The 27863-nt window shown below is 58.6% G+C and overlaps 1 protein-coding gene across 4 annotated transcripts; it reads right to left on the bottom strand.

Moving 5' to 3' along the window:
- Nucleotides 1-644: 644 nt before the first annotated feature.
- On the bottom strand, nt 645-27863 carry KIAA0513 (KIAA0513 ortholog). Of its 4 annotated transcripts, none has more exons than XM_076348978.1 (13): nt 27735-27863; nt 9960-10456; nt 9050-9149; nt 8530-8603; nt 8311-8381; nt 7572-7779; nt 7082-7122; nt 6412-6490; nt 5984-6061; nt 4231-4260; nt 1541-1621; nt 1127-1221; nt 645-1008 (listed from the first exon to the last, which is right to left on the bottom strand). In XM_076348978.1, exons 2-13 carry the CDS (start codon nt 10295-10297, stop codon nt 959-961), a joined length of 1245 nt encoding a protein of 414 aa, XP_076205093.1. In that variant the 5' UTR covers nt 10298-10456; nt 27735-27863; the 3' UTR covers nt 645-958. The 4 variants fall into 4 exon arrangements, with proteins under 4 accessions (XP_076205093.1, XP_076205092.1, XP_076205094.1 ...); XM_076348977.1 differs by lacking the exon at nt 27735-27863 and adding an exon at nt 18742-18961; XM_076348979.1 differs by lacking the exons at nt 4231-4260; nt 27735-27863 and adding an exon at nt 18742-18960.

Genomic DNA, 27863 nt, shown 5'->3' with positions numbered 1-27863 from the left:
TTCCCAAGGAAAGGATTTTCCTCCACCTCCCAAGGAACCTTATACCGAGGAAGGCAGCAGCACTCTGCCAGCCCCATCTCTGCTCCCAGCAAGCCCCCCGCGCTGCCCACGTCCCTGGCCGGTGGTGACATCCCTGGATACACAGCACAACACAACCTGTTGCCAGACTGACCCAGGGCCTCCCATCGCCATCCTCAGCAGCCGGCTCCTGCATTGCCAGGACAAACCCACATGCTGTGAACGCCTGGTGCCTCCTTACGGAGGGAGATGGGTCAAACCAGAGGCAGAGTCGGCTGCTCTCCCCCGGCAGCGGCTTCCCTCGGCAGCTGGATGCGGCCCCAGCGGCTGGATGCGGTCCCTGCCATCACCTCCCGCATCCCTGGTCCAGCTCCAGCCTCCGTTGTGCTTGCCCAGCGGACGCCAGCGGGGAAAGGCAGCAGGAGACTCGCGGCCTTGGATTCCTCCGGATTTACCACCGTCCACGGCAGCCTCCGAAAGACATCGAGCAGCAAAGACATTTGGCAGCTCTGCACCCACCGCCGTCGTGCTATGAAACACTGAAGACCACAGGCAGCGTTTCACGGTGGGGCTGGAGACACAGCGATCCAGCTCCCATAAACACCCCCGGGGGCTGCAGCAGTCACTCTCTTTTTGCTTTTCTCTTGTTCTGTTTTGTTTTTTTAACTGACAAAATACACTTTTGGGACTGTCTACTCTGAAAATAGCTGCGGGAGGGTCTGGCGAGGGAGGGGGGGCTGTTTGGCTTCTATTTCTACAGGCTGCCCTGGTGCAGCTCTAAAGTTTGGTGGACGATCATGCAGGTTTTATTGCAGCTTGTGTGTGTGATTTTTTTTTTTAAGTAGCCCAGCTTCAGTATCAGGTAGCCCCGGAGGTGGGTTTCTCTCCCCTCCCCACCCGCTCCAGCCACCGTCTCTCTGTCGCCGTGCCGGCCAGGCAGCTATTCGGCGGCCATCTGCTCGATGTGGTCGCTGAGCAGCTTGTATTGCTCTGCAGAGGAGAGAGAAAAGGGTGCTGGGAGGGTGCTGAAGCATCCCGGCCAGACAGGCGGGCTCCATCCCTCCGGGACCCCGTGAAGGGCCTGCGCATCCCCTGGGCTCGCCCCTACCTTCATCCAAATTGCCAATGGTCGCCTGCTTCTTCAGGAAGTCGCTGCAGAGCTTCTTGTTCAGGCCGAACGCCAGCATGTTGTGAATGAAGGTGCTGAGGAAGGACAGAGATGCTCTTGGTGAGGGAAGGGCCAGGCTGCCCTTTCTTCCCCCCACCCTCCTCTTCCTCTCTGCAGCCCCTTGTACCAGGCGCTAGGATGATGCTCGGCTGTGGGAGAGCGTGCTAGGTCCCTGCGGTGCCCGGATTTGCAACGTAAGGGGCAGGAGCAGGTCCCGGGGAGAAGCATCAGGCATCCTCTCACCATAAGGGATGTCCCCAGTGGGGGAACATCTGTAAGGTGTCCCACCCACAGCTGGCGAGGACACACCGTGGAGCCCGGCTGCAGGAGGGACGGTCCCCGTGCCCTGCTCACCCCAGCTGCCCGAAGGTGATGTTCTCGTTGAAGCGGAGGCTGTCGTCACGCTCCTCCTGCGTCATGTGGCACCACTTCTCCCTGCAAGGCACAAGCCCGTCTGGCACCGCCGTCACCCCGGGACCCCCTGCCTGCGTCCCCCCCCCTCCCCAGGGCCACGCTGCCTGAGGACAGGAGGGCACTGAGAGCCCCTCGGCTGCCACCGCGCGTGCAGTGCTGGATGAGCTCGCACACCTGCATCCCTCCGCAGATCTCTCGCCCTGGGGCAAAGCAAGAGACACCCCACGAAAAAGTCTTCTTCAACCTTGGCTTTCTCCTGAAGGCCCTGATTAAGAGCTAGGAAATAGCATCGGCCTCTCCATCTCTCACCTTTGGTGCCATTGCTTCGGCGCCATCGCTTCGGCAAGGGGGACGAGTGAGGAAGCAGGGGGGTTTGCAGCTCTTGGGGATGGCCGTCCCAGCAGGGCTCTGCTAAAGCCCCCCAACCTACCAGGCACCTCTCCCCCATCTGCAGCAGGGCTCCAACTTCCCGAGCCTCGAGCACGCCGCTCCCCAAACATACCTCCCCCCTCCGACAGCACGGGGGGCTCCCATACCCCTCCCCACGGCCCCACTCAGGGACTGAAATCCCGAATCACAGCACTGCCCTGAGGATGCTCCGGCTCCATTCCGGCTCCCTGGCAAATGCAACCGCAGCATTGCCTTAAAGGAAGGGGTTTTAAGCTCTAGATGTTTGCAACCAACTCTAGGCGGTGGCAGGAGTCCCCATCCAGGTGTCCCACTTGGAGGTCTTTGGGAATAAAGCCTGTGTCACAAAAATGTCACTATGGTGGTGCAACGCTCGGGTGGTGGCAGCGGGGGGCTCAGTGCATGCACGCCGGGGGAACTACAGCTCCAGGGTGAAGCCAGCCCCCTTCCGAAAAAAAGTCAGGTGAGGTTACAGCCAAGGATAAGAGGAGGAAAAGCAAGGAAAAACAGGGATAGGTAGAAGAAAAATAGCTTTATGGAGGAGAAGGAAGAGGAGAACACCAGGAGCGGACTGCACACTTGCAGCTCACGCTAGCTCGCCGGCACGCCAAGCAGGATCGGAGGAGCTGTGTTGGGTGAAAACGGCGGCTGGGAAGAAGGGTGTCTTGCAGTAAATTCGGTGAGGTTAGCTCAGCCCCAGTGCATGTTTGTGCTGCTGAAACTGGAAAAGGATGAGTGCTCAGTCAGGCTGACCCCACGAAGGGGAGCCTGTCCTCACGCAAGTCAGCACAGCCCGGGCGTGCGAAAGCTGCTGAGCTAAGCATTCAGTCTCCGGGGGTGAGCAGCCTATATTTATAGGGCTCTGGAAACTTATATGATATGTTTAAAGGGATTTTAAAAAAAAAAAAAGGTGTAATTTCTCCCAGATAAAGCTTACGATAGCAAATAAAAACCACATCCAAATCTGGAAGCTGAAAAGAAAGGAGAAGAATCAAATTAAGGGGCTTTGAAATCTGGAAGCAGAACTCCACAGATCTCACTGGCCCACTTACAGAAGAAGCATGTTTGTAACTATTTTTTTCCTGCCTTTTTATGTTTTTGAGGGAGGAAGGGGAGAAAAAAAAATTATCAAAGTGCCCAAGAAAAATTTGCCGTGCTTCTGGTTTGTTACTCGGCAGTAACATGCCTGGGAGGGGGGAAAGCCCACATGTGGCTCTACTCAAACCCTTTCATCTTTATACCGGCACGGCAGGGCAGGCGCGGGGGGTGCGTGACCCCCCGGGCTGTGCTAACACCTTGCCTGTGTTTCAGGGTACCCAGGAAAGCCTCGCCACGGCCGGGCGCTGGCAAGAACCGCACCGGTGAGACGTGGCTTTGGCCGCTCGGCATCGCTCGTCTTTCAGCAGCAGAGTTTCACCCCGCACAGCTAACCTGAGCAATGCTCTACCTGAGCAATATTTAAGTTACCCAGTTGCCGGCGCATGCCTTAGCCACGCGGAAGATTTACTGCCAAGCTTCAAAGAGCCCTCATCCTCTTGCTAATGCCATCACTTCGAGTGATTTGCTCCAAGATCGAATATCCCACGCTCCAGCAAGAGAGCAATGACTCTTCCCGCTCCCCAATCCCAGCTCGGAGCGCGGATGGATGTGGCTGCTTTTGAGCTTTGCAACCCGGAGGACAGGCTCGTGATCGCGACATGCAGCCCCGTTTGCATTTTTCTTTTTCTCTAGGGAAGGCAGCACAAGAGTGCATTAAAAAAAAATAGAAGGACCAGCTTTTACAGCTGGCAAAGGATCCTCGGCACATCTACGCGGCAGCAGAAGCCGGGAACAAGCGGGAAGGACAGTAGACGGCGATGCTTTCTCCACAAAGAGACTCAGTTCATGTCCAAAACCTGCCCGGGGAACCGTTCCCGGCACAAGCCCTTGGCTTCCCCAGCAGCTGGGCACCCGAGTCCCACAGTAAAATATCACAGCTTGAAACCGGTCAGGTTTCTTTTTAAAAAGCCGCATTGAAGAGGAACCAATCTCAACCCTTCGGGCCCTTTTGAGAGGGTGATGCACATGAAGTCAAACCTCCGGTGGCCGTTCCTCCCCCGTGGAGAAGGGCATTTCAGAGCCCCCCCTGAAACGTGTTACCCCCCTCCCCAGGGCAGGATTTGGACCTGAAGTGAGCGTCGGCCTCTGGACACTAAAGCACGGAAGTATGGGGACAGACACACCTCTTCTCCTCTTCCTCCCCAGCGTTCCCTCTGGAGCGACAGCAGAAACGGGGCCGACAAAAGTGGTGCGTGAAAGATCATGCAAGATAGAGGGATGGAGGGGAAAGGAGAGAAGAAGAGACGGAAGAAGGTTGTTAGAGGCAGAGCGAGGAAAGAGAGAGAAAAAGAGGAGTTTAGTTCTGGTTCCTTCCCCCTGTCCCTTGCCCTTCCCACAGAGGGGAGAAAAAACCTCCCCAGCTCTCACGGCAGCCCCAGGAGGACGCCGCCCGGCTGCCCCAGCGATGCCCTGGCCACCCCACAGAGATGGGCACCGTCACAAACCAGTCACCACGGACCCTGCAGACGCCTGCCATGGTCAAGCACCGTCCCTGGCGTTTCAAACCCAGCCCATGGGATGCCAGCCCTCGCCAACCAACTCCTCCCGCCAGGGATTTCAATCCTCAGTCCAGCAAGCAGCATCCCAGTTCACCCAGTGGCTCCCGTTATCCTCTCCAGAGGATTGAGGGGGGGCCACCACCACCTTCCAACCCCCCTGAGATACTCGGAGTACTCCAGGCTGCAGCTCCCAAAGCTCATTTGTTAGTCGGGCTTGTTTCTGCAGCGGAGGCAGACTCAGCCATCAGATTAATTGAGAAAGGCACTCGGAGCAGAGAGCAGCTGCCGGTGGCGTATGTCCTCGTGAGACATTTGCTGCTGCTAATTTGGGGCCTAATCAAAGCAAATGCAGTTATGGTTACATTACTGTTCAATAGGTTCTTTCAGTGGCTTGCTTGGAAAAAAAGAAAAGCAACAGAGGAGAAAGCAGAGGTTGATCGGTGCGCTGAGGCTGGCAGAGCATCCCGTGGTGTGAGCCAGGGCTGCCTTGGCTCAGCTCAGGTTTTGGGGAGGATGCAGGAGGGCTGGCAGCTTCAAGAAGTGCCGTCACTGCTCAGAAAAGGGGCTGTTCAAATGCTCTGAGCTCAACAGCTCTCACCCCGAGAGCTCAAAGCCTCAAAGCACTGCACAGACACATAGCAGGACGGTCCGGCTTCGGAGGGGTGAAACTGCGGTCGAGAGAGGAGTGAATTGCTCAAGCCCTCACAGCAGGTCCGTGGTGAAGCAAGAGATGGGCACGAGCCCGGCGAGCATCTCGCCAACCCTTGCACCCCGTGGGGTCCCCATGCCCGGGCATCCAGACACTCCCTGAACACAGCTGCCCTCCGAAACGAGCAGCCCCTTCCCTTTGCAGGGTTTATCCCGATCCTCCCACCCCTCGGGACCAACCACGCTGCCATCTCCAGCTCTCGGCGTCCCTGCTGGCTGCCCAGGTGCTGCGCTGGCAGCACTTCCACAGCCCTCCCGGGGACAGCCGGCACCCAGGGCATCGCCTCCCCATCCGCTGCACCTCCCGGAAGGGCTGCACCAAGCATCTTTTCCCAGATCTGCTTGCAAACTAAGCACCAACGGCCTGAACCCTGGCTGGGTTTTCTGGACGCGCCTCTAGGGCTTGCAAAAACAATGCAAAATGAGCAAGAAAACCTTCCTGCTCCCAAATCCCTAAGAGGATGCACATCTGCCTGGCCGAGGAAAGGGATTATTTCCCTTGCTCACCTGCCCACCCCACAGCCCAGTGGCCCCAGCGGCTTTGCAATCAGGGGTGGAAAGCGGAGCGTTTCCCCATGGTCAGTAATGTTTAGGGCTGTTAGGAGCAGAGGGGAATGCCGGGGGCTGGAAGGGACACGGCGTCTCCTTTTCCCACGGGGACACGTCCTACCTGGTGGTGGGGGACCGCTTCCTGCGCTCACAGTGCACGGCGTCGAAGAAGGCGGCATTCCAAAACCGCAGGTTGTGCCTGCAGGGAGGGAGGGAGATGTTGGGGACGGCCACCCCCATCTCCCCTCGCCTGCCCCCGAGTCCTCCCAGGGCCAAGCTCACCGTCTTCCCAGGGGCCAGGAGATGATTCCAGGGGGGCTAAAGAAGTCTGGCAGGTTTGGTCCATTTTTGGACCAGCTCCTTGTGTGTCTGCAAACAGACTCTCACTAGCACAAGGGATGTGCAAAAGCCAGGGCCACCTCTTTTAGGGGCAGCAGCAGCTTAAAAGCACACATGAAAGTCTGGGGAATGTGTGGGTAAGGAGGACAAATCCCCTCCCCGGGGAGGCCAATGCCGGGCAGGAGCCAGCTCGCCCTGGGCAGGCTTTACCAGATCGGCTGCTGCTTGAGGTGCATGTACAGGTAGACCTTCTCTCCTTTCTTCTCCTCCTCTGGGCTCTGCACGGAAACTGTGGGGACACACAGTTACATGCCGAGGTCTGGATGACTCCCACCTTGCCACCCAGGCACAGACTTTTGCCCCCCGCCCCCCCCAAGCTCGGTGCCCAAGCAGCCGTGATGGCAAGGTCTGCAAACCAAATACTCATCCCCAACACATCCCCAGCAATGTGGAGAGGAGCTTTGGCTGCCCTTTGTGGGCAGATATTAGCTCTGATCAAGGCATGGATGTCCCAGGAGGATGCTCGAGGGACTGGACCTCTGGTTTGACAGCACATGCGGCTACCAGGGTAGCGACTGGAGCAGCACGAAAGCTCAGAGGCGGTGGATGCCCAAATCTCTGCAAACTGGTGCCACTGAGGACAAGATGCCACAAGATGTCCTTGCGGGACAAGAGCTGTGGTTGCTCCAAAGCAAGGAGCTGTGAAGGTTTCTTTGGAGCACTTCTCTAGGAGCTCAGAGGAGACAGCATCAGTCCCTCTTGCCCTTCTCCCCACCCCACACCTCCCACAATGCCGGGCATCTTGTACCACTTCCAACGCTCGCTCCTTCCCCAGAGATGCCTTGACCATGCCTGATTCAGCAACGCTGGCTCCACTCACCCGTCTTCTTCAGCTTCTCCTTTGGTTTGTCCTCACCTTCGCTGTGGCACAGAAATCAGCATCAGCTCCCAAAAAGTCTGTTCCCCTGACAGCCCACGCGGCAAAGCTCTGGCCCCCCTTGGAGAGGGGAGCACCTTCATTTGAAAGACCCCCTGCTCCCATGCCACTGTCCCCGGGGCCAGAAAGGTGGCTAAGAGACTGTGATGTCCATCCCAGTCGGACCCAGTACAAAGATGATGCAGACCACCACAAAGCAACAGCATTGTCTCCTGAAACCACATATCTCCGTGCCCGAGGGACGCAGGACCCCTAGACCATGAGATGCCAAATGACCGAAGTATGAAGCGTGGGACCAGGCTAGAGACCGTCTTCCCATGGCCGTGATAACCCCTGGCTCTACAGTGGCCCTACACCCAGGAGGTTTCTGGCTTGGTCACGTTACGAGTGCCTGCCTCAGCCCACCCTGCCCACCCAACGGAGCGGTACCCACTCGCTCTTTTTGGTGGTAGGACCCTTCAGTTTGGTCTCCAGGCCGCCGAAGAAGCCTTTGACGTTCTCCGTCTTGGCCGACGTGTTTTTCAGCAGCCGCTCCGCGATGTCCTTCTTCTCTGCCAACCAGCTGTTCGCCGACTTCAGGTACGAGTCGATGCTGCCCGTGGGCTTCTCTTTGGCCTCCAAGGGCAGCGCGTGGGTCTTGCCTGCGGGCAACGTGGCAGGAGCTCAGCTGGCCCCATGGTCCTGGGTGCTGCCAGCTCCTGGGGGACCTGTTCCCAGCTACAAGATGCACTGTGGAGACCAGGAGCCAGACAGAAACGGCCCAGACCCCATCCCATCCCAATTCCTGTAGGTCTTTATTCTCCCCCCATTTTGGATAGAAAATCCAGCCCCCCGTGGAGGAGTGACCACCACACACCAAGCAATGAGCCAAGGTGCTTCTGGGCTGGGGGTTTCACATCCCATCCCCGGGGTTGGGGAACATCTGGGGATCACCACATACAAACGTCCCTGGCTAGAAGCAATGACAAACCAGCATCAGCGTGAGGTACCACCCCAGTGAGGGTCTCCAGCAGGTTTGCACAGCTTCTGGGCCATGGAGGCTCTTTTCTGCTCAATATCGGAGTCAGCCAGAGTAAGCTTGGGTACCCATCCATCACCCTTCCCACGCACAGGGCACACTTCACCACCGGTCTCCAGCACAAGCAAAGCCCCAGGGTGCAAGCACCTCTTACCCACGTAGTAGTAGGTGAAACACATGGTCATGAGGTTCTTGGCAGGGCTGAAGTCATCCATCTGGTGACACCTGACATGGGGGGAGGATTCGGTGAAGATAGCCAGCGATGGCAACCCAAGCAGCCTCGTGGTTGCTGCCCCTCCTCGAGCCGTGGCTCTGATCTCAGGGGCTTTTGGTGGCTGCAACAAAACCCCAACCCCCTCCCCCCCCAACTTACTCGAACAGCACGAGGGCGAACGACTGCATCAGGCGGTAGAAGGTCTGCTCCGAGACGCACTTGGAGTTGCAGCGCTGCAGGCACAAAGCCCAGGGTTTAACACAGCCCCGTGGGGCAGCTGCCTGCCGCAAGCAGCAAGGGCAACCTCAGCCCCCCCCAGCACCCCCCGCCGCAGGGAGGTGGGCAGAGAGCACAGGCAGTCGGGCCTCCCTCTCTGAGACAGCGTTTGCCTCTCTGAATTGTTTTTCTAGGGAACAGGACATTTCTGAGTGCTGATGGGGTTTCATCTTAAATAAAACAGATGACTTCTCCCCCACATTGCAACAAGCACATTGCCTCGAGATGCATTTATTCACTTCTGTATCTCCCTGTACTGAAGTTCCTCCCTTTCCCTGAGTTCCTGCCCTCCAAAAACATTGCTTTGGGCCACTGCTAAATTCCCCTGGCCTGAGCCTCCTGCCCAGGCTGCTCCAAAGCCCTGGTACAGGATCGCCGATCCTTCGCCCACCTCTCCCCTTACCTGGGCGCTCACGTATCTTGCAAACCACTCCCTGCCCTTCCCGTTCTCGCCGCTGCACAGCTCACCGAACCTGGCCTTCTCTTCTTGGTCCAAATCATCTCTGAAATGGGGAAAAAGAAAAAAACACCATTAAAGTTGAGGATGTGGCTGGCATCCCCTATCCAGCCAGCACAGCTCAGCTCCCCCACGTCATCCCTCTTGGCGGCAGCATCCTGGTGCTGCGACGTTGGGAGGAAGGCAGAGGAAGAGGGGAAGGGGAGCATCCATTTTGTCATCCTCCGGCTCACGCTGCTCTTTTGTTCCTCCCTGGCAGGGGGGAAAACCGAAGGCAGAGGGAAAAGGGAAGAGCCAAGGACAGCCCGAGCAGAAGCTGAGCTCCAGAGACAGGCACTCTGCCCCAGAGCAAAAACAACCCCTGTTGCTGCTCATCACGCTCGGTTTGCTCAATCCTGCTTGACACGCTGAGCCGCAGCGTTACGGAGACCACAGCGATGGGAGCTGGGAGGGATGCAGGGCTGGGGGGGGAAGCCGGGGGCTGCCGCGGGGCCCCGGGGCACGCACAAGCTGCTGACATTTGTACAAGCAGCAGCAGAGATGCCCAGCGGGGGAGAGGAGCTGGAGACCCCCACCACGGCAAGACCCCAGCATGGGAAAGGGGAGAAAGAAGAGGGGAGGGAAGTTGGGGGTGAAAGATGAGCTGAAACGTGCCTGAGAGAGGGGTGCAAGTCAGAGCCCGCATCCCCCCCTTAGCTCCAATGCTGTGTTACGGCGGGGAGCAACAAGCTGCGCTAGCCAAGCACAGGGAAGGACACAGACCGATGCTCCCGGAGTGGGAAAGCAGCCAGATCCCATCCCGCAGGATGTCTCCTGGCAGCAGGCTTGGTGGTGCTGGCTGGCCCTGCTCGCTTACCCCCCGGTGAAGATCTTCTCCACGTAGCGCCGCATGAACTCCCGGCGCTCGGCCGTCGCCTCGTCCCGGGCCGACTCGGTGCTCTGGCTGGAGGAGAAGGACTCGTTGGAGGAGGAGCGGCGGTAGCCACCCCAGTGCCTGGGAGAGTCACCCATGTCGTTCTCGCTGTCCGCCGACTCGGTGGCATCGCTCTCCTCCCCGACCGTGTCCCCTGCGTCCCCCAGGTGCCCGTTGCCGCTGGGGGCAGCGGGAGGAGAGGACTCCGAGGGGATGCAGGCAGGCATTTCGGCATCAAAGTCAATGAGGTTCCCTACGGGCACGTCCAGGGGGGCCTCCATGGCTCTCCCGGGGGGGACGTGGCAGTATCAGGGGGACTTGGTCCTCGTCCTTTCACCCCTCACTGGGGCGTCGAGGCCATCGCCAGCGGGGTGCCTGGGAGGACGGGCTGGCTAAGGCAGGCAGGCCCTTCTGTGGGGCACCAGGTTACCGCAGGACATCTGAAAGACAGGGGGAGGACAAGAGTGAGGAGAGGACCCCTGGGAACGGCCACCATAGGCCTTGGGAGAGGAGACCACAGGCCACCACCTATGATGTCCCCAGGTTGCCCATCAGCAGCGGGGAGGGACAGGACACGGGCACACGGGGCAGGCAGAGCTGGCTGCTCTCCATCAGCCACATGAATAAGCAAAACCATGCAGTGCTCGTGTGCTTTCTGCACCATTCAAGTGGTTTTTTTCATCCTTTAGGCCAGAAAAGAGACAACCTGAGCCCAAGCTCCATATACCACATTTGGGATGTGACATCTCACAGCCTGACGGGCCAAACCGGGCCGACGTGAGCCAGCAGCTGGCAAACACACTGGTGATTTTCCAAGACAGCCCCAGAGAAGCATCCTTTTCTGCCCTTCCCTCCTCTCTGCTCACGGGTCCGCCTGACCCCCTTTGGAAATGGGACCATCTCCGGGGCGGAGAATCCCAGTGTTAAACATGCACTGACTTGGTTAAATTGGGAATGGAAAGGGGGTGCTGAACGCAACAGAAACCGTAATGGGATGTGGACGTAGGGCTCTGGACTGCAATTAGATTCATTAGTTTTGGCATCCAACCCAGATTGCAAAGGCCCCGCAAAGCAGGTACAGCAGCCCCAGGCAGCTCTGCTCTCCGGAGAGCGTGGGGAGAACCGGCCGGCGATGGACTGCGATGCTCCGGCACACACGCATCCCGGACGGTACCTCAGCAGCTGCTATGCAGCAAAAAGGGGCAAAGAAGGGGCTGCCCTGAAGCTGCCTCTTCGTCAGAGAGTCACTCATGTCCCCGGCAAGCATGTTTCTGCCCCGGGAGATGGCAAGTGATTCCTTCTGAGAAGTGAGCCCGGTACGAGCGGCTCAGCTGCAGCAGGCGGGCCCGGGGCCAGCGCAGGGCAAGGCAGCACGGCACAGGAGCAGGGACAGCAGTACAGGTAAAGCAGTGACGTCCCCAGGGCAGCACAACGGCAGCACTGCCACAGCCCCACTGCCTTCGAGGGAACTGATCCCAGGACACAGGCAACCACCCCCAGAGCAAAAAAAAACCCGCAGATTTCTTTCAGCTCAAAGACTAGCATACCCCAAAGGACCAATGTTCAGTTCATCAGACAAAAAAGAGTTCAAAACGAAACCAAATCTGAAGTGTTTCACCACGCAGAGCACATTGTCCCAGCTCAGGGGCTGGGAAAATAACCCATCAGCTGCCGGAGAAGCAGCTCTCCCAGCAGTGCCCTCCTCCTCCCCAGGGCCCCTTTGGGTCAGTGGGGTGCTGGAGGTGCTGGGACCCACAGGTCAGAGAGGGAGGCACAGCACTGCACCCTCCCTGAGCATCAGACAGCTCATCACCCTGGCTGGGAAAAGCCCCTGTCACCTGGGTCCCCAGGGCTGAGAGACAGCAGGGACAGAAAGGAAAGTCGCCTTGGGTGGCAGAGACTCGTGCACCCACATGCACCCAACACCGAGCGGTCACCTCCCCCCTCCGCTGGCACCCCGCTCTCCCACTCTCCCTCGCACCAAGCCCCGCTCTCCCCCCGCACACACCTAAACCCGGGTCCCGGGAGAGCCGCAAGGACACCGCTGCAGTCAGCGAGCCGCCGAGAGCATCGCCCGTTGGGCGGAGAGGAGCAGCCGAGAGGCTGCGGCACAGGAGGGACTGGCGGCGTGCCCACGGGGAGCCAGCCAGCTGCAGCCCGGCTCGGCCCCCCGCCCCGGGGCAGCACAACCCCCTCCAACCAGCCCCTCCAGCTGCAGGGACCACGCTGCTCTTCATCCATCCGCCCCCGGCTCTTCCCGCTCCCAAGGCAGCTGCGAAGTCCCTTTTTGCAGGGATGGAGTGGGGACCTCCTCCGCCAGCCCCTCCAGCACCTGCAGGTTTGGGCTCAGAGCTGCCTCCTCACAACGCTGGCAGTGCAAGCTCGTTTCCGACCATCCCAGGCTGTATTTTAACAGGGGGCAGGCCAGGATGCACGCGATGGACCTTCACGCAGCCATGCTTTGCAGCATGTGCCTCCCTCCCTAAGCTGTACCTTGCTTTTCACCCCCTGCACCGCGTTCGGGAGCATGCCTGGAAGCAGAAGAAGGCAGATCTGCAAACGGAGCTGTCGGAACTTTTTGAGACTATTTTCTCAGTTCTACGCTTAATGGAAGGGAATTGGTGGGGACAACAAATCCGCCTGCCCAGATAACAGCCACTGCGTGGATGTGACACCCAACAATGTCCCGTGCAAAAGACTTTGTGCAGGTAACCTATGAGCTGGGCATTCCTTGGTACGTGACAGTCCCAGATGTCCCCTCTCATGTGCAGCCTGTAAAGAAACTGCAGAAATTCCTCTACCAGATGGGCATCCTTATAAGTATCCATCCAAATCAGAATTGCTCCCACTAAGCTACTCGGAGACGACAGCGTTTCTGCACCGGTACTTTGCAAACGGGGAGGGGCACAGCCCACCCCAGAGCCGCTGATCAGCCCCTTCCCGTGCACAGCCTGCCCTTGGACTGCCACCCACCCTGCGCACGGCCGAGCGGAGAGCTTTGCAGAAGCTGCCCCCAGCAACACGCTGCTTAAGAGCAAGACATAGCCAAGATTAGGGAGTTCCAGCTCTAGAAAACAAATATGAGTGAAGATGCATTGCTCAGACATCAGCTCTGGCTCTGGGCAGGTCTGTCCTGCGCCTGCACGCCAGCGGCACAGGGAAGAGACAGCCACATATTTCTCCAAACGTCACCTGAAAGAAAACTGGACTGTGCTGGGGCAACGGTGGCCCCTGGCTCTGCTCCAGGCCATGCCTGTGCCCAGGAGGGACAGAGAGGCATCCCCGAGCTCTCTGCCAGATGTGCACAGCAGGCAGCAGGCAGACGGCATCGCTGCCCGACCGGCCTCTGCCCCTCTCCTCCAGGCAGCAGGTCGGGGGCTGCTCTGCACACAGCAGTTCGCAGGAGCTCGCACACAGCTCTCAGCACTCTCCACTGCCCGAACAACTGCTCTAAAACACATTGACCGGTGTTTTCCCGGCATCCCTCGTGCCCTTCTCCGTGTACACGCATCCCATGACCCTCTGGGAGAGAGGACTTGGGGTGCAGGCTGAGCGAGACCCCAGGACCCACAGTGGGTATAAGGAGCGGGGCAGGCTCAGCAGAAACCTGGCCAGGGCTGCAGGCAGCATTAGTAAGTGCGTTCTGCTTGCAGAGGGCCAGAAAGGGTTAAACCACTCACTGACTAGCTCCATGAAGGCCACGAAAGGTGTTTCAAGGTGCTGGCAGCTGCTGTGGGTGCCCAGGCTTCCCAGGCATCTCCACAGCCTCCAAGGTTGTTGGGTTCTCAGCACAGAGCCCAGAAGAGCTTCAAAAACAAAACGAGCCTCAAACTCAGCCCCGTACCCACTCCACAAGCCAGTTGTTGCTCCAGCGGAACAAATCCAGGAAAGGAACAGCCAAAATACAAACCAAGAGCCCCAGCTCCCGCAGCCTGAGCACTCGGCTCCATCCGCACGTGGACATCAGCCCGGCTGCGCGTCCTACCACCGCTCAGGCACAGCCCGGGGGATCCCGCTCCTGGCTTGCCACTGCTGGGTCGAGTTTGAGAGCGAATGAGGGCTCTGGAATAAAAAGGGGCTTTTTGGCTGCTCGGGAGCCTTACTGCAGTGTCACAAGCTTCAGCATCTTTCAGGTCCTGCAGTTCTTGGGCTGCCTTTAACCACGAAGCTCAACCAGACAGACAAGGTAGCGTGTAGCTGACTATGGCCTTTCTTGCAAGCAAGCATCCTCCAGCACATCTGTATTCCCCATGGGCAGCTGGCGTACAACAAATCCGTGTCTTCCCGCTGGAGACACCATCCTGGGAATCTCAGCAACCACAAAAGAGTTGGCTGGAGCCATGCACAGACAGACAGGCAGCTCTGAGAGCCGCCTCTCTTCTGCAGGTTTCATCAGAGGATATTCGGGTGGCAGGAGACATCCTGAGGCAGGGATCTCAATTTTAAAATGGTTAAAATCTCATGACTTCTCCTGGCCTGGGCTGTTTTCCTTTCACCTCTCCCTGCCCGGCGAGCAGCCATTTACCCACCGGACAGCCGCACTTGTCACCCCGACCTCCCGGCATCCTGCAAATGCCACAGGAAAACTGTGGTGCCCTGAAAGTTTGGAAAAGGCCTGTTTTTACTAAAAAGAAATGCTGAGGAAAATCTGCACGATGCACCTATAGATGCACGTATGTGTGCAAGCAGCTTTCATCCATGATTTGCCTTTGAATCCAGCATTTCTAGCCCGTCACAACCAGGGAACTGCCCAGTTTTGCTGCTTTCTCCACCTGCATCAACCCCTGCAACGTCTCAGCTACCTAAGAAGGGGGCAAAACCTGCCAACCCCCCAGCACGTGGGCGCTGCGAGAACTGTGGGTGATGTGGGACCCACTGTGCCCAGGTACCCAGGGGTAACGATGCTGCCAGCACCGGGAGATGAACGAAACCAAGTTGGTTTGTGCAGCTCCGAGCCCTGGGGCTGCTGGCAGGTCAGTGCCCCGAGGAATTAGGCAGGGAGGGACGGGAGATGTCGTGCGGCTCTGCCCTGAGACAGGCGTGTGCAAGCCCAGAAGGGACCCACGGGGTGTTTAAACCCGGCGCTGGGAGAGGAAGGGAGGAGGCGGGATGGAAAGCAATGGAGCTGGGGATGAGGGCAGACCTTTTTTCTGCCCTATTTCAGAGGAATGTCGCAGCTTTGCCATCCTCCTCCCACCCTGGTCCCAGCACATCCTTTCCGGGGGACAGGACCACCCAGTCCAGGGTTGCAGTTGAATCCCTTCTTCTCCTCACAAAGCCTGGGGAAATGACACACAGGGGCAAAAAAACCCGAATCACCCCCAAAGCCTCACCGGACGATGCTGAACTGGCACCCACGGGACCGAGACCGGAGAACAGATAAAGGACACGACACAGCCTGGCTTTGAGCACAGCCTTTGGGGACCCTCCGTGCTCACGTGCTGCTGCCAGCACTGGTGCAAGCAATGCACTGAGGGCGTGATGCTCTCCCCTGGGTGAGAGCTTTCGCTTCACCCCAGGGTGCAAGATGAGTGGCCTGGCCAAGGTGACATGGTAAACCCAAAAATCCCCCTCCCACCAGCACCACAGACCCCACTAGCCCACCCAAACCCAGCAGCCGCCCAGACCCCCGCAGCAGCAGCTCTCTCACCACGCCAGCAGCGTGTGTCCCCATGCCACGGGGTGTCCTGGTACATCCTGCCATGCAAGCCTGCATTTTCCAAGGATTTCAGGATGGGATGCTTTCTCCCAGCGCCCCTAAAACCCTGCACGGAGTTTCCCTTTGGGGCTTTTTACAGGTGTGCTGGGTGCTGAGGTTGTGTATGCTGCAGGACCTCAGCAATTCATGCCTGGGAAGCAGGATCCAATCCCAGTTTGCTGCGATGGAAATCCCAGCAGGGAGCAGGATTCTGTGTCCCAGCTCTCCTCGGTCCCCGGCCGCGGGGCTTGGCCCCCAGCAAGCCCCTGCCCGCCCCATCCCCAGAGCTGGATGACAAACTCAGCTAATCCTCGTTATCAGCTCAGGCCGTGGGCGGCATCCTGCATAATGACAGCGCTCGAACCCACACTCGCATCTGCGTCCTACATGGAGACGGTGCTCCAGCCTGGAGCTGTCAGGGGCGATTAAAACGAAGAAACCTCTGGCTGTCTTCTCGTAGCCACAAGAGTACATCCCTCCAGTCCCTCGGCTCCCTGGGTGCTGGGATGGCACCCAGACACATAGTGCAAGGGCTCTGAAAGACCCTGGGGACATTCAGCCCATTTGCATCCCCCACTAGAGATGCTGCTCCGGGGAAGGGGAAAAGGCACAATTAAATATTCTTGCAGGACTTGGCTTGGCAGCCCAGAGGGGACGGCTCTGCTCCTTCGGCTGCCATGCACCGACACAGCCACGAGCTCCGCCGAGATCTCCAGCAGTGCATCCATGCCATGCCAAGGGCTACGTTCCTGCCCGCTGCTGCTGAGAGATGGAGGAGCTGTGCCAGGGTGAGAGAGATGCCCCCGCAGCATGTGGGCAGCATCTTGCCCTGGCCGCGGCAGGGCTTGGTCCTGCTCTGCAGCAGAGGTGGTTTACACACATCCCACGTCTCCGTTTCCCAGCCGTGTCAGGGGACGTGTCCTCCCTAACCTGCGAGAAGGGGGATGGTGCGTTGCTACCTCCTCCCACCGAGTCTCCTCCTGCCCTGGAGAGGACGCAGCCCCCATGCAGGGGGGACACGGGGAGTTCATGGCTGCCGGAGGGACAGGGCAAAGTGCCATTTCTCAGTGCTGGCACTTTTCCATGCTGCAGCCCGCCACGGAGATCCATCCTTGTCTCATCCACCCTGTGCAAGAGCACATCCAGATCCCCGCAATCATCCACCGTGCAGCTGGACCATGGGGTCCGACACGGGCACAACGCTTGCACCGTGGCCGCTGCAGCAGCTCCGGGTACCGGCACTCCCTGGGGAGACCATGCAGCCGCCCACCTCCAATGCACCCGTGGGTACGTCCCGGCAAAGCACCTCTGCAGCGGTGAGAAGTGTCCCGGCGGGCACCGAGCCAGCCCGGCAGGGCTCTGCAAACGCACCGTGGGCAAAGCTTTGTTTCTGCCAAGGAAAACTCCCTGTGCCAAAAGGGAACGGCCTGTTTCCTCCAGAGGAACTGGTCAGTCTTGTTCCCCCATGTCACTCCCACAGTGCGAACACCCCGGCAGCGGGGTCATGGCTGAGGGACGCAGACCCGTCGAGTGCCGGATCCCTCAAACCACCCTAAACCCGGAGGTACCGCACCTACCCCTCCTCCCAAAGTGCCCACGAACATTTAAACGCACAAACCTCCTTGCTTAAACAAGCCCTGGGACTTAGGGAAGCTGAAACTGCCCCACACTGAGCGTGCTTGTCCCCGCTGCGGATCTGCTCTGCTCCCTGCGCTGGCAGCGAGGACACGGTCCCCGTTTTATCAGGGCTTAAGCTGCGTCCTCACCAAGGCACAGCCGTGCTACCCCGACTGCAGACACTGCCCAGCCACTTCGCAGGCGAAGTTACAGCCTCTGCAACTTAATAAAAATAATTCCCCGAACACCAGGGCGGCTGTGAGCTGAGACCTACGCTCAGCTGTGCTCACGCAGGCGGAGCAGAGACCACACACACTCAGTGCATGTCAGAATCAGCACCCAGCGCTGCACCAAGACAGGGACAGCCGGGGGAGAGCCTGAGGCCGGGGTCCCATCCCCTGGCAGCCCCTGGTGCAGGATTTTTGGCAGGTGATGTGAACACCGTTTGTCCCCTGGGTCTCTTCCCCAGCCGCGGCTCTTCTCCTGGCCCCAGCATCGCTCTGCGGGGCTCTGCTGCCTGCCGGGTCAGGCAGCCGCAGGCAGGACCCTTCCTCTTCTCAAAGCCAACGTTAACCCACACGGGTCACTTTGCAAAGCCAGCTCGCTCAGCCTTAATAACGGAGCCGTTTCAAGACAACCTGAAGCCCAGCAAGCTCCCAACTTGCCCCCGCTTTGCAAAGAGCCCTTTCTTCCTGCTGCCATCAGACACCAGATGGCAGCTCCCCGTTCGCCTGGACTTTAGAAGAGAATTAAATGTCTCTTGAATAGACCTGCGCTGCGTAAGACCGGCTTTTGTGCCGAGCAGCGGCTTCTCCTTTAACACTTGCCAGCAGCACAGCTTTCACCCCCCCCCCCGCCACGCACACACATCCCCAGGGAGCCCCGAAACAGAGGTATTTATTCTGCAATTCCCATTTTCATCCAGCAAAATTTCACCCGGGGATCCCAGGGGCCGGGCTGTATTTTGGAAATGATCTCCCCGAAAGGCACGGGGGGGGGTTTCCCCTGCCCCGAACACACTCAGCCCCCCACTCCCACGGGAGGTGCTGCCTCCAGCCTCCGCTGCTGCGTTCACGGTTAAAGATGCAGACGGCAGGGCAGCACGGCTGAAACCTTTTGCTGATGGAGCCCGGGGAACCACGGGGTGCCTGGGGACGCTGTATCCTGCCCGGGGAGGATGAATGCATCCGACCGATGGGTTGAGTTTAAAGAGAGGATGGCGATGCCTCCGTGGCTGGGCCACAAGAAAGCGGGTTATCACCTCCCAGCATGAGATGGGGAAAGAGGACGGATTAAACCTCGGCGGGGGGGGACCGTGCTGCCATGCCGAGGCCTGTCCTTGCGTGGGGTCAAAGCGGAGCCGGTGTCCCCCGGTCGCTGCCCTCCCTCCCTCTCTCCCCTGGCTTTTACCTGCACCCAGGAGCCTCGGCACACCTTCGCTCGCCGGCGGGTCAGCGGCATCCGGCGAGGCTGGGTCCAGCGTGGCCGGCACGCCGGGGAGCAGCCGAGGTGGGCAACGCGGGGACGATGCGATCCCTCCCTCCGGAGCTCAGGCACATCGCGTCCCCCCCGGGTGCCCACGCAGGCACGCACGGCTGCGCGCAGAGCCCTGCCGGCTGCAGCGCCGGCTCGGAGGAAGGGGAAGGAAAAAGCTTATTGTGTAATTTCACCACGGTTTTCATGGCCGGCTGAGCGCGGACGTCTCCCGAGAGCCGTGCCGGCCCCTTTCCTGCGGCACAGGGCGAGCATGCAGCCCCTGCAAGAGCGCTTGCCTTGCGGGGGGATTCTCATCACACACACCCCCAAAACAGCCTGTCCAAGCCCCTGTGAACGCAGACATCTGAAATATTAAATAAAATTAGGGGGGTCCCCATCAAAGCGGAATTCGCCAGCCCTCTCCATCACCTTTAGCTGGTTTTTAAGCCTCCCCATCACTCAGACCCCTGAGGATTGTGAGTTACCTGCTCTGTTCCTCCCCAGATGAGCCAGTCCGGGGAAAAAAAAAACACAACAATTGAGATCAGAGGGAGAAAAGCCCTAGTGGGGATGAGAAACTAGGTGAGAGCAGCCGGCGCAGCGTGCGGTGGGATGAGGGCAGCACTCGGGGAGCAAGACCCCTGGGAGGCATGTCCCAGAGGGGGTGTTACATGCCCGGGTGGCAATTTTGGGATGCTCACGACAGGGAGTCTCTGATACAAAGAGAAGCAAATGACCATGTAGAGGAGGCCACCAACCCCTCCACCTCCGCCCCTGCCAGCCTCTGCCAGGGCATCTCAGCCCTCCCAAAAGGACCCTGTCACTCGGCCAGCCACTATCCGCATTAACCCAACAGGCTGTCTCCGAAGGGGGGTGTTTTGGGGGAGCAACGGCCTCCCCCAGCTCTGCAGCACTTCCCAGGCAGTAGCACGCACCCTCCGACAGCGAGGAGAGGCTGGAAACCCCCGTGTCAGCATGGCATCCCTGGTGCTGCTTATCTTCCCTGCTCCAGCGTCACCCCAACCCAGAGCAGAGCCCTTTTCCGTACTCCTGTATCAGACCATCCCTCCACGGTCAGGGAGACGGCGATCATTGACCCAGCACACCCCGGAGGACCAGCAGCAATAGCCAGTCCTGCTCTGCTACCCATGGGGAGTGAAAATCAGGCTTGGCTGTAACATCAGCACCTTCCCCCGCCAAGAGATGCTGTGGAGGGACGGCCCATGAGCAGCACATCTTACGAACCCAGGGAAATATTGCTGGGACTGGTGCTGAGGGGACTGCAGCATCCCCAGCAGAGCCTGGCCAAACCCAGAGGCTGCCGCACAAGGGCACTCTAGGAAGAGAGTCAAAAGCCTCCGCGTGGCTTTTCAGTCCTTTTGAGCCACGCAGGAGCGAGAGAGATAGGTAAGTCACTCCTGCCATGGAGCATCCTCACAGGGAGAGCTCAGATAGTGCCAATCAGTGAGAAACTCCCCGTCCGTCCCCACGTGGAGGGGATGCTGCCTGCCCCCCCGCACACATCAGCAGCAGCCCACGGAGGAAACAACGCGTTCGTGACACAAAGTTTGAGCTCAGCAGAAATCCAAGAGCATTTCTGAGTGACTGTCTGATGAGGGTGATTACTATAATTAAGTCAGATTTCAGAAATTGCTGGTGACATGTAAAAACACATCCCAGATCCCCAGTTTTTATATAACGTGATGGTGAGGGTTTTACTGCCTTCCCCCTTGCTGGCTTTTGCTGGTTGGGTTTTCACGTGGCTGCCCGATCTTTAAAGCATGACTTGCAGGTTGTGTTTTTTATCTGTCGGTTCTGCTGCTGACCTCGGGTTTGCACCGGAACACGGGAGACGGAAACCCCGGAGATGTGCCGGCATGCACACTCCTGGCGCCGAACCAAACCCAGCCTCCGGCACCGGGATGGGAGACGGGCAGTTTTACGCCTGCTCCACCTGCTTCGCTAACTCACAGCCCTCCCCAGGAATGATTCACCTTAACGAGGAAAGGAGAGGCCCTGGGCTGCTCGCCAGGGCGCCAGGAGAGCATCTGCCCCATGACTCTGCCGTGGCACACCGCCTCGGCTGGAAGTGGCCAAGGACCAGGGCAGCCCGCCTCCACCAAGGTTGAGGTTGGGTTATTAACCCGCCTGCACCCGTATGAGATGTTCGAGACTTTCCAAGCAGCTTGTGGAAACCTCTCCGTGGTGGTGCCCCCCAAAAGCACCCTCCTGGGAGAGCAGCTGCTCGGCGAGATGGAGGGACCCTGGTCCCCAGCTCCATCCCCAGCCGAGACCCATCTCCCACCTCCCCCCGACTCTTGCAGCCGCATCCACCCTCCAGCACCCACCTCCCTCCTCGGGGCATTTGGAGGGAGCCCGTGGGCACCCACAGACCCACCGGCACTGGGGCCCCAGCTGCAGCTCTGCCCCCGGATTGACGTGGATATTCATCACTCCATTCCCTTTTTTGCAGACAAAAGGCTCCAGGGGTGGCTGTGTCTGTCGCACACGATAAGTGGCCTATTTTCCTCCCCCGATCACAACACGGCACGACTCCAGCAGCAGGCGGGTGCTGCGAGACAGCCAAGCTCACATCTGCCGGGGCCGGTTCTCCAGCAACAGGAGGGAAGCAGAGAGGAGGAATCGGTGCTGAGCAGAGGGTGACATCCCCACCTACTCGGCAGCTACAAGGGGAAGCCCCTCTTTTGTGGAAGTTACTAAAGTATTGGGCAATTTCTGGCTTCACGCCCTTGAGCAAAAAGCAGCCCAGGAGAGCAGGGCTGGGCACAAGGCACAGGGGAAGGTGCTGACAGCTCTGGAAAGGAGCCAGGGTTTCGAAGACAGAAGGATGTGATGCAACATCCCGCTGTAAGGAATGGGGGCAGAGCAAGAGCAGGGAGAAACGAGAGAAAAGCTCTGACAAAAGCCCCAAAGCCCAGGTCCTGCATGCAAACTCCATAGGGCCGGGCTGACCCCATGGTGCGAGTCGAGCCCCATGAAAGAGGGGCAGCTCCCCTGCTGCGGCTGGACGTGTCTGCGGCCACAGCCTGGGCAGGGACGTGCCCACCCGGAGCACAGCAAAAGCGCATGAGGTGGGACAGGGGCAACAAGACATTTCAACACCACAGAGTCACTTGCACAACAAGAAATTATTAAAAAGACCCACAACAGTATGAAACCATCCAAGCCCCAAAGGATATTCACCCTCCACTCTCTCATGGGCTGAGGGATTTGGTTCAGACTCACGAGACAAGGAAGATGTTGGGTCCCTGGTGCGTACCTAGCCATGTCCTCCCATGCCCTCTCACAGCCCAGACCACCCTCCCGTGGCCACCCCGCTCCGTGGCCACCCCGCTCCGTGGCCACCCCGCACCGTCTCCCCTGTGCCCAGCCCAGGAGCTCCCAGCTGCTCACTGAGCCCTTCAAACCCAACACCCCAGCGTGAACATACGATGCAAGAGCGTGTTGCAACACCACATATTGTTGTGACACGGCTGCTAAAAACCTAAATAAGCCGCTCTTCCAGACTGGTCCTCTGCAAATCCTTCCTAATCCAATCTGGTTTATGGCATTAAGTTGGACCCTCACGTACTGAACGCCCCTATTTGTACAATGGTTGGGTAAATCCTCTCGTTTCCTTATTCCTGGTTGAATCTCTGATGCAGAGATCACCAGAGCTTCCTTCTCCTCACCTGTGGAAGTACCTAAGGATGAGGATCCGTCTGCGCTCCCAGCTTCACACCCCGCTGGCACATCCCATGTGTGGCACACCACCGGTCCGGGCACGGGAAACCATCTCCCCTGCGCCGACTGTAACCGAGCTGAACACAGCTGAACACAGCCGGGCACTGCCGAGCAGCTTCTCCTTTGCCGGGTGTTTATGTGGTTTAAAACACGGGGTTTTCTCCACCTTAGCCAGACACAGCGGAAGAGCTAGAGGGGACGAGCCCTGCACTGACCTCCAGCTTGCCCCAGTAAATCGCAGCTGGGATCCAGGCTACGAAACAAGCCTGAAAACACAGCGATTTGGTGCATTATTCATGCAGAGCAGAAGATGCCAGAGCACACGCTCCCCGCCACGGCTCTGCCCTTCCTGGGGCCACCCCACGGCTGGATCCTGCATCAGGGGGACACGACTGCACTGCCAGCTGCCGCTTACATCTCCGCTGAGCAAAGCGGAGCTTGCCACGGGCTGTCAAAGACACACTCCTCCTTGATGCTAACTTCTTCAGGGAGGAAAAAGCCTTCCCGTGTCTCCCCGGGGTCCTCTCGGTTAGCAAACATCTGCCACAGCACGTGCGTTAGAAGAGCTCAGCGAGGGAGGCAGGCGTCAGCAAGTTAGGATGAAGGTGTTATAATTACCCTCAGCCTCCCTGTAATCTGCAGAGTGCCGAAAAGTTATGCCACGGAAAAGGAAAGCAGCCGAACCTATTTATATTGCCTTCCCGGGGAGACGCAGATGGCCAGGCTGACACGAGCTCGAGCAACGCAAGCGGGGCTCCTCTCTCTGTGCTTTCCCTGCAAATACACCCAAAATTGTGTTTGGCGCCATCAAACATTTAATACAGAAATAGCTGGGGCCCGCGCGGGTGTTGCATACACACCATTGCTGGCTGCATGGCGAGATGGCCCCGGGGAAGAGCTCCTGCTGCACCTGCAATTTAAATAATTCCCCCGAGTGCTGCTCTTCGTCCTCTCCCTGCCCAGTAAACCAGCCCGCGGGAGCACGGCAAACCACCCAGGGAGTGCCGGCAGCGACGGAGCTGGGGGAAATGAAGGTGGTTTTGATCCCTCCCACCCATGCGAGGCAGCCAGGACGGGCAAGGAGCAAACGCGGGGCTGCCAGGAGTGCAAAGGTTGCACGGGCGAGTGACAGCTCAGCTTTCTGCTCCGGCAGCGTCACGGGGCCAGGGCGGCAGCGGGGAGCACGCCAGCATCGTGGGGCAGCTCCCAAAGCAGCAGAAGGGGCCTCGGCGTGGCAGGTTCTGTCTCAGCTTCTGCAAACCGCCTGGTTTCCCAGGGAAAGGCGGTGCGGGCAGCCCAGCACTGCACCTCAACGCTGGGCAAAACCCCACGGTGCCTCCACCAGCCTCCCCAAAACATGCCGCTCGCTGATACCTGCAGCACTTGCCCGGCACAGCCCCCATGTTTTATGTCCCCTCTCCTTTTTCTGGCTCAGCTGCTAGAAAGGGTGACAAGCCACGGTTAAGTATCACCTCCAACTGTGCCGTCTTACCCAGGCAGAGCGTGGTCCATCACCGCCCCACGCACGGGAGAGAGGAGCCCGTGGCAGCCCCGCGGTCCCTGTTCGGACGTGAGCAGCTCAGGACAAGTGCAGTGGATGCTCGGGAGATGCTGGTGGCGGCAGCACCAAAGGGAGGGTCACCGGCAAGATAGTGCAGATTACTCGAGCCCAGCAATGTGGATGCTAAGGGCACGACACGCTGGCAGAGGACCGAATGCTATTCTTCTGCTTTTATTTCCAAATCCTGACAAAGACGTGGATTCCCGAGCAGGCCAGCTCACCCATCCGCTCCTGAGCACCCCGCTTGGGTGTAACCTCCCCGCAGACCTCCCTGCTCTCCCAATCATCTTTCCCAAGGGTCGGCTGATTTAACTTTAACTTCGTCAGCATCCTCCGCAACCCTCCATGTGCAGCCTGCCACGTCGGGCATCACCATCGACCTTCCCGATCAGCAGCACACGGTGCCCAGCAGCAAGTGGGCAGGGACAGGGAGGACGAAAGACCCGTTGCATTGCCAGACAGGAGATCGCTGCATCCCCAGGGAACTGTGTCCCTAATTGTTTTGCATTAAGAGCTTCCAAATTCATGAGCACGATAACCAGGAAGAGGAGAAAAGCAATTAAATTAACCCCAGGAGCCATGAAAGGCAGCTTCGCCTCGCGGTCCTGCAGCCCTCCGTAATGCGGCGTGCTCCTTCCGATGGGATGGGGTGGGATGGGATGGGATGGGATGGGATGGGATGGGATGGGATGGGATGGGATGGGATGCCAGCCGGCCGGTGCCAGTCACCCCCAGGCGACTATTTCTTAACATGCGCCAAATCTACGCAAACCAAACTCATTTTGCACACACCCACCAAAGCCGCTTCCCCGGCAAAACCCATCACGCTCTCCTAAAGTGCTTTGTGCGATATAATTTCCTTTCCAGTTACAACAGCCAGCAGTGACTCTCAGCTCTCTGTTTGTGTGAAGCTCTATCACATGCTGCGTAACAGCCCAACAAGGAATTTATAAATACAGTCTTTTGAGGCAGTAATTGTCACTCCAGCCATCTGTTAAAATGGAGAGCTAGGCAGCGGCGCGGCGGAGGTGAAAATACCCGGGAAAGCGTCGCAGCGGTGCCATGGGTGAGCCTCCAAGGGGGAGCAGGGGAGATGCCGTGGTTTGGGATCTCATGGGAGCTGCACTTTGATCATTGGCCATTGATCCTAGGGCTTATCCTGCTCACCGCCCGAAAAGATGCCTGATTTCCAAACTACATCAAATTTGCCAACTTTTGTCATTCCACACCTTCTTCTTGCCGTGTGGGGTGCAGGCCAGCACCTAATATTTTCTCCCAGCAGACTCCAGCGGCTTTGCCAGGTGGAATCAGCCGTGCCGCAGGCAGACGCCCACCCTCTGGGAGCCCCGAGGGGCTGCTCTGGCCCCAGCATCGCTCCCCGGGGGAGCCCCGCAGCACAAAAATTTGCTTTTTACCTTCAATCCGTGGGAGCTGGCTCCCTGGGGCTGCTCCTGCCAGCGGGCAAGAAGTGGCTGGCAAAAGGCGATGCCCTGTGCACCCCGGCGAGCTTGGTCCCGGGGTGGATACAGCCTAGCGTTACAGGGAGTTTTGCAAGCATTTACCAGTGCACGATGATTCATTAAAGCTACGATTGTCAACATAAAAGATAAACAAGGTGAGCTGGTGATGCACCCGGTGCTCTTCCCTCTCCCCGGGTGCCGCCCTGCTCCTGACGTGCCCCGAGAGCCGTGATGTGAGCCCCCGAAGGGGCTGCGTGCCGAAACATGGCCCCGGGCGAGCGCCGGGGTGGACTGGAAAGACCTGTTGCTGCTCACACTGCCGGAGCCACGAGCCACGAGGGCACGGGGCTGGAAGGAGAGGTGTGGCGGAGGCCAGCGAAGCCGGTGTCACCGCCTCCCGTGCCATCACCGACACCCCTCCGCTTGGCAAAGGTTTGGAGCAACGTTAGCAGCTGGCGGCGGAGGCAGCTGGATGCATCCCGCAGCCCAGAGTGTGAGCCCAAAGCCATGCAACCCCCTGCGAGGCTGTGCCCACGAAGGGAATACACCCATTTAATTCTGCCCTTGTGTAAGGCTGGGTCTGCGGGTCCCTGACCTGCGGCCAGGACCCCCAAGTGCTGGAGGAGTAACCCCCCCATCCCAAATCCAGAGTCAATGGGATGCCCCAAGGCAGCCACTCCCGTGCCCCGGTCCGCACCTCCCACTGCTCCGACCGTGGCACAAAGCGCCTGCAAACCAGTTTAGCCAGGGGGGGAAAAAAAAAGAACAAAGAAAAAAAAAGGCAGCTTTATTTCTCCCTGACATTTAATAACCTTTATTGTCCTCCGAGCGGCGGTTTCCCATCCCAAGAGCCGGCAGCACGGCTGATCTTCCTCCAGGCTGGAAACGCTTTAGAGCCCAGCAGTCTCCCCGTCTCCCCGCTCTCCACCAACAGCGAGAAACCCCGAAAGGTTCAAAAAGCACAAAACAGAAGGAAACGCCACGGGAAGCGGCAGCCCTGGATGCCGGGGCTGGGCTGGTTCCTCCGGAGCTCGCTGCAAACCCTGCATCCCTGCCGCCTCCCACGGCTCCCGGCTTCGCCCCGCAGCATTTCCCGGGCTGCTCCGGTTATTTTTCAGCCTTGCTGCGTGCACTGAGCTCGTACAAAAGGTGCCAGCAGAGCATCCAACCCGTTGGATGAGGTAGTTACTAGGTGAGGGGAGAGCTGCTGACAACTCGCAGGAGGCAAAAGGAGAAATTAATGGTGCTGCAATTCCCACTGCCTCCGTCATTAGGAAAAGAAAACGCATTCGAGCATCCTCACTCGAATGCACAATGTAATTTGTTTCAAGTTTAATACCATCCTCCTTCCCGGAGATGGGCTGAAGCTGGGAAAAGGCTCCGGTTTTATCGGCCGCACTTCAGGGCAGATGCAAGGCCAAGGAGGTGATTTGCAGAGAGTTTTATAAAGGGAAAAAAACTCATCTAAACCTGCACTGTGTTGGTGCTGCAAGAGGCAACCGGCCACTAAACTGTTACAGACATTATCACCCAGAGCTGCTTGGTAATAAAATAGCTAAAATTAGCTCAGTATTTAGCAGAAGTCTTTTATGGAGGGTGTCAGTAAGTTTTTCTCCTACCCACCAAACTCTGCACCACTAAAACTGCCTGGCGTCAGTCACTGTGCTCCTGCACGAGACAGTGGCATCACCTCACCTGAAAGCACGAGTTTTGGGGCAGGACAGGAGAAGGACAGGGCAATCCCAGTTTTATCTGGGATTTAATCCTCTCCTCGAGCCCTGGGCTTTGCACAAGGAGGTTGGGATTTTCCCCAGCCCGGCTCACGGTGTTTCCTCCTCGGGGCCTCTTGTTTGCACAGCCGGCTTGCAAACGTTTCCTCCTCCCGGTGCCATGAAACGGCTGCACTCGCCCCTCGACGCGGCTCCGGGGGGTGCAGCCCAGCTGGGCATCAGCATCCACGACTCCCCAGACCCCCAAACCCCACTAATTAAGGCATCAGATCTGCTCAGCTCATCCCCCCCGAAAGCTGCAGAGCTCCCCTGCACCTTCTGCTTCTGGCTTTTAATCCAAGAGCACGGCCGGGGCCGTCAGCCATGTCACGCTACGTAAGTCAAGTCAGGTCTCCAGGCGTTGCCGGAATAGAGAAATAATAAAATACAGACCTGGTGGTCCCACGGCAGCAAAATCGCTGGGCTTTTTCTCCAGGGTTGGAACAAGGAAGAGAGAAAACACGCTTGCTCCAGAGCACAGGCAAACAACAGCTTATCACCACGTTAGCAGCCTCAAGGCTA

Source organism: Aptenodytes patagonicus, chromosome 11, assembly GCF_965638725.1.
Source record: "Aptenodytes patagonicus chromosome 11, bAptPat1.pri.cur, whole genome shotgun sequence".
Taxonomy (NCBI): Eukaryota; Metazoa; Chordata; class Aves; order Sphenisciformes; family Spheniscidae; genus Aptenodytes; species Aptenodytes patagonicus.
Note: the sequence above shows the minus strand (reverse complement) of the source record. Positions and strands in the feature narration are given on the sequence as shown.

Coding starts and splice junctions, on each gene's coding strand:
- KIAA0513 (XM_076348978.1), bottom strand. CDS start 10,297: ATGGAGGCCCCCCTGGACGTGCCCGTAGGGAACCTCATTGACTTTGAT. Junction 7,780..8,310: donor TTTCACCTACTACTACGTGG/GTAAGAGGTGCT, acceptor CGTTGCCCGCAG/GCAAGACCCACGCGCTGCCC. Junction 1,622..4,230: donor GGGGAGGAAGAGGAGAAGAG/GTGTGTCTGTCC, acceptor TGTGCCTTGCAG/GGAGAAGTGGTGCCACATGA.